The 9,491-nt window shown below is 47.9% G+C and overlaps 1 protein-coding gene across 1 annotated transcript; it reads left to right on the top strand.

Moving 5' to 3' along the window:
* Positions 1-1,368: 1,368 nt before the first annotated feature.
* On the top strand, positions 1,369-9,020 carry LOC311190169 (L-threonine 3-dehydrogenase, mitochondrial; the record flags this gene model as incomplete). Its single annotated transcript, XM_084262026.1, has 8 exons — positions 1,369-1,552; positions 1,887-1,929; positions 2,722-2,792; positions 3,934-4,083; positions 4,183-4,355; positions 5,832-5,922; positions 7,260-7,529; positions 8,438-9,020. The coding sequence occupies 8 exons, from the start codon at positions 1,369-1,371 to the stop codon at positions 8,575-8,577; spliced, it is 1,122 nt and encodes a 373-aa protein (XP_084118152.1). The 3' UTR covers positions 8,578-9,020.
* Between the last annotated feature and the right edge of the window lie 471 nt (positions 9,021-9,491).

Raw genomic sequence — 9,491 nt, 5'->3', positions numbered from 1 at the left:
GACTGAACCACGCCACAGCAGGTTTGCTGGGGGACTTGTGACTCTGGGGGGGACCAGGCTGGAGCACTCTGGGCCTGTAGGTCAGCACTCCATGGAAGGGAGCCATGCTGAGGCAACTGGTGAGGAGCTGAAGCCCCTGGGAAAGGACTCATGTTGGAGATGTTCATGGAGGACTGTGTCCTGTGGGTGGGACCCCACGGTGCAGCAGGGGAAGGGGATGAGGAATGCCCCCCAGTCCTGGCTCAGAAGGAAACAAACTTGTGAGGAACTGACCAAACCCCCCACTCCCCCAGCCCCTGCCCCTCCCTGTGCCACAACAGGGGAAAGAAGGGAGTGAAATCCTGACTAAAGCTCAGTCTGCTGAGAAGGGAGGGGTGGGGGAAGGTGCTTTGAGATCTGGTCCCACTTCTCATCACCCGACTCTGGTGTCACTGGGGGTGCAGGACAGGGTCATCAATTAGAGAGTTTTCTGTCCTTTAGTCTGTGTTGAGTCTGTTCAGTGCGTGACACTGATTGTGGAATGATCTCTCCCTGTCCTGTGCTCCACTCCTGAGCCTCTCAATATCTATTTCCTCCCCTGTCCAGCTGAAAGTGGGGGTGATAGAGCAGTTTTGGTGGGTGTCTGGCCTCAGTACATTCTCCTCCATTTCCTTCCCCAGTATGAAAGATTTGGAGGGAAAGAACACCAAACTTGTGTGAAGCTCAGGGTAGTTTAGGGGTATTTTTGCAGCTTGTCACTTTAAGGAAATCATGTCTCTTTCTGTGAAGTAATTAGGGCTTTTTCATGAGTAAATAATCCTTCTCCTTTGTTCACTTCCCAAGTACTGTCCATCATGTGTATTAAGCTTGAGCAAAGCAGCACTCTTTAAAGAGATTTACTGCTGCCTTGGTTGGCTTAGCTGGATCTTGCTGATGCAATACCAAGAGGGTTAGCTTATTTCTGATGGTGTAACAAACTTTCACTCCCAGGTACCTGCAGTGAAGCTGTGGAATTGTAGCTGCTAAACATGTTGAATTCCACATTTATTGCCTCTTCTGCTTGAACTCATGGCTTCCAGTGACTTGTAAAAAAGGTTTAAACTTGGAACTGTAAACCCACTGTTGGTTATACCAGACTCTCTGCTGGGGCTGTGGGTGTTTTCTTGAGGTCTCCCTGGTGAATACATTACCTCTATTCATGTTGCTTCACACTTTGCTTCTGGTAGACGTGGCTCTGGGTTAGCACGTCAGCCAGGAGTCAGATTGCATCCAACTTCTCTCAAACCCTCCAGACCTTCCTAAGGAAGCCTTCAACACGTTTGATAGGGCTTGAGTCACTTGGGGCTGATCTTCTTCTCTTGTTCTCAACAGCACCTTTGAAGGAAGAAGATGCCGATGGTCAGAAGTGTGAGCAGAGCTGTCAGCCAGCTGCTGCAGGGCTCTGGCTGTGGATGTGGGGTCTCCGTCGTGCCCGTGCGCTGCATTGGGGTCTCCCCACGCCAGGTGGCCTCTGATGCCAGCTTTCACTCTGTCTCCTTTGCTGAGTCTGATCATCCTCGGGTGCTAATTACAGGTCAGCATTCCTGTCATAACTGTGTGTGTCCCCCCCCATTCCCCTCCTCCCTCCCTGATGAACAGGGAAGCCAAAGTACTGAAAATATTCTGGATTTGTGCTGATCTTCCCCCTACACTGACAGGATCATGGTCCCATCTGAACTTCCCTTCTATTTTTACTCAAGAAATCTACTGAAATCAGTTCATAGGGTTTTCCCTGAGAGCTGTATAAGAGCTTTGTGACTCACTGAGGAAAGTAGTTCTGATTTGGGATGTGATACATGCAATAATGGAATTCTGTGTTGTGCTATCACTTCTCCTCTGATTTTTGTCTCTTGCATGTTGCTTTTCAGGTGGTCTTGGCCAGCTTGGAGTGGGACTTGCTAAGCTCCTGAGGTATGTCATGGTTCTTTAACTTGCTATTAGGAAGGTACTGGATCTTTACCCATAAGCTTTAGAAGCAGTGATTTCCAGTCAAGTTGTTTTTAAAAGAGTCCTAGTGATGACTGCAGATTCTTTTTCTGCCTCTTGGCTTTGTAAAGAAATTTTCACCACCTCTTTTTCACTCCTGCCCTTAGTTTAGGTTCACTGATGTACTTTCAGTGTGTACCTTGGTCACGATTCCCACGTCTGAGACGAGCTGCCAAGTCCAGTTTGCTCCCAGTTAAATGGAAGCATTCAGAATCCTCATCCTCAGATGGTCAGGTTTCCTTTTTTCTCAAGTAAGGCTGGATTTGGGTGCTCAACAGAGAGACAAAAAGCTGTGATTTTATGCAGGTACTACAAAAAAAAAAGAGAAAAAAGGTAAAAGTGCAAACATCCACTTGAAAAAATACAGAGTCTTTTGCTAACTGTGCTGCTGCTGGGCTGACATTGATCTCTCTGAGAGTTTCAGTGAGGTAACTTCAGGAATAAGGTGCCCTGTTTTTGTTGTCTGAAAGATTTCTCCATCCTTATGCTGTCTTTCACTGCAACTAGAAGTAGTTTACCCATTTTCTAAGGTGCTCTATCAACACTTTTAGTGTGTGGTTTGTTTGCTGGGGTTGTTTTTAATGGAAATAGCTGATTTCACTGTGGAAATTGTTGTTCTTTTGCTATTACTCCTGCAAAACAAAGTAGCCTCACGGCAACTTATTAATTATCTCAAAGGCTGTGGCCTCACTGTACTGTGTGGGTGTTTTTACACAGGAGACGCTTTGGAAAGAGCAATGTGATCTTGTCTGACATTAGAAAACCTGCAGATAATGTTTTTTATAGTGGTAAGTGGCTGGGGAAGCATACAGGGGAGGGAAAAAAATCTTTACCTCTGATGTTGATAGACTAATTACCAAAGGCTAAAGGATAAGTGGATTAAACCGAAGAAGCTGCTGCTCAGAACTCCTGGGTAATGCCTTCCTGCTTTGAAAGCTTGCCAAGCCATTGATTTCTTCTGTCTGTTATCCCCTTGTTCTAAATATTTTTCTTGGCATTTTCTCACTGTTGCTTTACTGCTTTGTTGATGGGAATACCTCCTTGAGTCACGATGAGCTTGGCTGCTGCAGGAAAGATGCATTTATCCTTTTGGAGGGAACAAGTTGGAAATGTAATGAATGCTTTTGTTCTTCCATGCTCAGGCAGTTTTTGTAAGATGGATGTAAAGTAGTTTCTTTGGATTCTTTTAATTAGAAACTTGCATAAGCTTTTCATGGAATCACAGAATCACAGGGTTGGAAAAGACCTTTAAGATCATGGAGTCCAACCGTTCCTGTCCTGTGCTGAACCATATCCCTGAGTACCTCATCTATCACAGACTGGTTTGGGTTGGAAGAGACCAAGATCATCGAGTCCCAACCCCCTGCCATGGGCAGGGACACCTCTCACCAGACCAGACTGCTCAAGGCCCCATCCAACCCAGCCTTGAACACCTCCAGGGAGGGGACAGCCACCACCTGCCTGGGCACCACCCTCACCACCCTCATAGTGAAGAATTTCTTCCTAATATCCAACCTAAATCTACCCTCTTCCAATTTCAAACCATTCCCCCTGATCCTGTCACTACATGCCCTTCTAAAAAGTCCTTCCCCAGCTTTCCTGTAGGCCTCTTCAGGTAGAAGTACTTCATCATTTCTGTTTCATGATGCTTTTAGCTATTTGAATAGAGTATGCAAGGTGTTCCCTGTCTTCATGCTGTTGACTGGAGGTCTTGCATCACTCTGTGGGGAGGTAAATGTTAGCAGTTTCCTTTCTCCTGCTCGTTTACTGGTCACTACTATTAGGTGTACATTCTGCTGTGCAGTCAGATCCTGAGGGGAGGTATGGGCAAGAAGAAACAATTTTGAGTTTCACACAGAACTTTTCTTTATAGAACAGCTCTTTCTTTCCTTTTGGTATTCAGTTTCCTCCTGGTTCCTTTCCTTCCAGGTCCTTTTATCTATGCAGACATCTTGGACTACAAGAACCTACGTGAGATAGTGGTGAATAATCGGATCACTTGGCTGTTCCACTACAGCGCGTTGCTCAGCGCTGTTGGAGAAGCAAACGTCCCCTTGGCCAGAGCTGTGAATATTACTGGTATGTGACAAGGGTTTCAAGTTCATGACTCCTGCAGAGGGTTAGGAAAGGGCAGTGTGTGTGTGTGTGTGTGCTGATAAATCCCCTTGTTGGTTCCAGGTTTGCACAACGTCCTGGACATTGCGGCTGAGCACAACCTGAGACTCTTCGTTCCCAGCACGATCGGAGCCTTTGGTCCCACCTCTCCTCGTGATCCAACCCCTGATCTCTGCATTCAGAGACCAAGGACCATCTATGGTGTCTCCAAGGTTCACGCTGAGCTCATGGGAGAAGTGAGAAATGTTTATTTTCTACTGATTCCATCAAAGTTCTGGGAGAACTTCCTTGCTCTTGTAGAAGTCCTCGCTGGGGTGGTTTCCTTCTTTCCTTCCTTCAGGCTTTAGTACCCAGTATCAGTCTGAGGCACAAATGCCTCTTGATTTTGTTGGAAGAAGTACAAAGAATTGTGCTTTTGGCCAGCATCTAACTTTCAGTATCATTTCTTTCCCTGGTTCTTTGGACTTTGGCTTCTCTGCCTCATCCATCAATATGAGCGGCGTTGCATCAGTGACAGTGTGCAAAGCCTTGCGAAAGCTTGCTAGGCAGGGGTGACTCCTGCAGAACAAAACTGAGGGCTCTAAAGTCAAAGCCACTGGTGTCTGTACATACACAGCTTCTCTTTTGGCTTTGTCATTTTTAACAAGCATACCACTGGCAAAGCTGATATTCACACACAGTTTCACAGAGTCACAAGGTTGGAAAAGACCTTTAAGATCATCAAGTCCAACTGTTCCTGTCCTATGCTAAACCATATCCCTGAGTACCTCATCTACCCTTCTGTTAAACACTCCCAGGGGTGGGGGCTCAGCCCCTTCCCTGGGCAGCCTGTTCCAGGCCCTGACAACTCTTTTAGTAAAAATTTTTTTTCTAATATCCAATCTGACCCTGCTCTGGTGCAGCTTGAGCCCATTGCCCCTTGTCCCATCTCTTGTTCCCTGGCTGAAGAGACCATCGCCCACCTCTCTACAACCTCCCTTCAGGTAGTTGTAGGTGGTGATGAGGTCTCCCCTCAACCTCCAAGCTAAACAGCTCCAGCTCCCTCAGCCATTCCTCATATGATTTGCCCTTCATCCCCTTCACCAGCCTGGTTGCCCTTCTCTGGACTCTTTCAAGGACCTCAATGTCCTTCTTATGGTGAGGAGCCCAGAACTGGATCCAGCACTTGAGGTGCAGCCTCACCAGTGCCCAGTCCAAGGGCAGAATCCCTGCCCTGGCCCTGCTGGCCACACTGGCTCTGACACAAACCAGGATGCCATTGACCACCTGGGCACACTGCTGGCTCATGGTCAGTCGCAGTGACCCAACACCCCCAGGTCCTTCTCTTCCTGACAGCTCTCCAGTCAGTCTCCCCCAAGCCTGTAGCGCTGCATGGGGTTGTTATGTCCCATGTGCAGCACTCTACACTTGGCCTTGTTAAACCTCATCCTGTTGGTCTCAGCCCATGGGTCCAGCCTGTTCAGATCTCTCTGAAGACCCTCCCTCCCCTCAGGCAGATCAACACTTCTTCCCAGTTTAGTGTCATCTGCAAACTGAGTGAGGGGAGCATGTTTCTTCACCCTACAAATTTCTGAAGGACGGTGGCAGGTCTGAAGAGTCTATTAATCTGAACCTTCTCCCAGACTGAGGAGTTTATGGTTTCTGAGCAGTAGATTGAGAGCCTGTGTGATTTGTACCAGTTCTAAAGCTGAGTTTCTCTCCTCCCTCCCTAGTACTACCATTACCGGTACGGCTTAGACTTCCGCTGCCTGAGGTACCCAGGAATTATATCTGCTGACTCTCAGCCTGGTGGGGGAACAACTGGTAAGTGGCCTGTGTGTGGTTCTCACTGTCACCAGCAAGGACAGCAAAATCATAAGCCAAATATCATCATTTTTTATCTGTTTGTGGAGCATCAGTGTAGAGATGCTGTTTCAACAACATTTTTGTCTGCTCCAACCTGGGCCGTTCGTAGCCTTTGTATTTCCACAGTACTGGAAAGATCCTTGGGTTTCTCTCAGTTTCCCTTAAAGACACTTCAAAGTCTGCTGCCTTGCTGCAGTGTGCAGCTGCTGGAGTAACATCTAGGTGTTTCCAGAGAATCATGGAATGGTTTGGGCTGGAAGGGACCTTAAAGATTGAGTCCCACCCCCCTGCCATGGGCAGGAACACCTCTCGCCAGACCAGGCTGCTCAAGGCTCCATCTGACCTGGCCTTGAACACCTCCAGGGAGGGGGCAGCCACCACCTCCCTGGACAACCTGTGCCAGGGCCTCACCACCCTCATAGTGAAGAATTCCTTCCTAATATCCAATCTAAATCTACTCCCTTCCAATTTGAAACCATTCCCTCTCATCCTATCACTACATGCCCATCCAAAAAGTCCCTCTCCAGCTTTCCTGTAGCCCCTTCAGGTACTGGAAGGCCACAATAAGATTTCCCCAGTGCCTTCTCTTCTCCAGGCTGAACAAGCCCAACTCTCTCAGCCTGTCTTCATAGCAGAGGTGCTCCAGCCCTTTAATCATCTTCGTGGCCTCCTGTGGACCTGTTCAAACAGGTCCTCGCCCTTATGTTGGGGACTCCAGAACTGGACACTATACTCGAAGTGGGGTCTCATGAGAGGGGAGTAGAGGGGCAGAATCCCCTCCCTTGACCTGCTGGCCACGCTCCTTTTGATGCAGCTCAGGATACAATTGCCTTCTGGGCTGTGAGGACACATTGTCAGCTCATGTTGAGCTTCTCATCCACCAGCACCCCCAAGTCCTACTCTGCAGAGCTGCTCTCTAGCACATCATCTCCCACCCTGTACTGATGATGAGGATTGCCCCAACCCAGGTGCAGGACCCTGCACTTGGCTTTGTTGAACCTCATGAGGTTCCCCTGGGCCCACTTCTCCAGCTTCTCCAGGTCCCTCTGGATGGCATCCTGTCCTTCCAACCTGTCAGCTGAACCACTCAGCTTGGTGTCATCCACAGACTTGCTGAGGGTGCTTTCAAACCTCAATTTTGAGATGACTTCTGCCATACCACATAAACCAGACATAGTTCTGCTACTAGATTTTAGACAGGAGACTTTGGGGGCTGCCTGAGGGTTGTTGGCCATTGTGAAGTGAACGATGTGTTGGGGCAGGTGAGCTCACACCTCTGCTGTCCTTTTCTACAGATTATGCTGTCCAGATTTTTCATGATGCCATAAAGACTGGCAAATTCCAGTGCAACCTGAAGCCAGACACTCGCCTCCCCATGATGTATATTGATGACTGTCTGAAAGCCACTCTGGAGGTCATGGAGGCCCCCGCAGAGGCGCTGAGCATGAGGACATACAACATCAGTGCCATGAGCTTCACTCCTGAAGAGCTGGCACAGGAGGTGCAGAAACATGTTCCTGAGCTCCAGGTGACCTACAACGTGGATGAAGTCAGGCAGGCCATAGGTTAGTAGCTGCTTCTTTGGCAGGGGGTAAGAAAAAACCATTAGGATGACTCTGTGTTCAGGGCAAACCCAGGTTTCTTTCCTCTTCAGGTACTTGCAGAAATTGCCTCTGTAGAGTTCAAGTCTTAACAGTTTGAAATTTGGCTTCAGTGGTTCAAATCACAGAATCACAGGGGTTGGAAGGGACCTCGAGATCATCGGGTCCAACCCCTCTGCCAAAGCAGGGTCCCTAGCTTATATTGCACAGATAGGCATCCAGATGGGTCTCGAGTATCTCCAGAGAAGGAGACTCCACCACCTCTCTGGGCAGCCTGTCCCAGGGCTCCCTCACCCTCACTGTGAAAAAGTTCTTCCCCATTTTGGTGTGGAATTTCTATGCTCCAACTTGCAGCCATTGCCCCTTGTCCTGCACCCATAGGCCACTGAAAAGGGGCTGCCCATTTCCCCCTGCATCCCATACTTAAGATATTTATAAACATTAATAAGGTCCCCCCTTAGTTTTCTTCTGTCCAGGCTGAACAGTCCCAGCTCACTCAGCCTCACAGGGGAGATGTTCCAGGCCCTCCATCATCTCTGTCCCTCCTCTGGACTCTCCCCAGGAGATCCCTGGCTTTTTTATCCCAGGGAACCCAGAACTGGACACAACACTCCAGGTGGGGCCTGACCAGAGCAGAGGGGGATGATCCCCTCCTTTGACCTGCTGCCCACACTCCTCCTGATGCCCCCAGGATCCCATTGTCTCTCTCAGCCCCCAGGACACACTGGTGACTCATGGCCAACCTATCACCCAGCAAGACCCCCAGATCCTTCTCCACAGAGAAATGGCCAGTGATGATACATCTGAGAAGCTTTTCTTAAACCTCACACTCTCTGATTTGGGATTTTTTTTCCCTTTTCTTGTCCCTGCAGCTGACAGCTGGCCAATGAACTTTGATGACAGGAACGCCCGGAGGGATTGGGGCTGGAAACACGATTACGATCTGCCCGAGTTGGTGACAACGATGTTCAGCTTCCTTGGGTCAGAATCCAGGATTGCTCAAGCCAACTGAAATCACTTTTGTCAGACCTTTCCAGATTTCCACAGAGGACCAGGAAGAAATGGCTAAATTTTAGTTTGTGATTTTTTTTTCCCCCAAGTCTTAAAGCATGTCAATTATTCATTCTAAGTAGCAATAGAGTTGGGCAGGAACACGCTGTAGCTGGGATGTACTGTTAGATAAAGGACATCATTTGGTACTGTCTCCAAGCACAGCACCCATGACAAACACAGGATTCTTGAACTTCCACACTTCAGCAGCTAGAAGGAAAAATAAAAGGCAAAAAAAGAGAGCACTTACTCCTGGCTGACTCCTCTCTGATCATTCCTGCCTCTTCTTTGGCAAACAACGTGGGACAATATTGTCTAACTTGGTGTTTTGGGCATATCCCACAAAGTTAATGGCAGGTTTTTCCTGCTGGAGGATGTTAGATCATCATAAGATACGATCCTTTCTACTCTTTGCTTACAAAAGAGAGATCAGAAGAGCTACTTCAAGTTTCCAAATTGCAGGGGTTGTTGCAATTCTAGTTTGAAATCAAACTCTGGTCGATAGTTCCTATTTATATATCTATAAATATATATATATAGTGCTGTATAAACATACACTTTTTCTATACATAGGGCATACAAAGTAGCATTATTCTTACCATGCCTATAAATGTGAAGGGGAATAGGACTTGAATTCTCACTGTGCTTTAATAAACCAGGGTTTACAAGCTGAGCTTTGTCCTCCTCTTTAAAAGTGCTGCTGCCTTCAACTCAACCTTGGAGGTAGATCTGAGACCTGAAGAGCTGTTAAGTGTATGTGAACCAGGGGCATGTTTCCAGAGAGCCAAGCCCAGGTCTGGGTTTCTTGTTAAGGAGCACTACTTTTGGTTATCCCAGTTGTTTAGGTGTGCTAAAGACTCACTCCATTGAGTGAGT

This window comes from Gallinula chloropus (assembly GCF_964237585.1).
Source record: "Gallinula chloropus genome assembly, chromosome: 3".
NCBI lineage: Eukaryota > Metazoa > Chordata > Aves > Gruiformes > Rallidae > Gallinula > Gallinula chloropus.
This window is presented reverse-complemented; position numbering and strand designations above follow the sequence as displayed.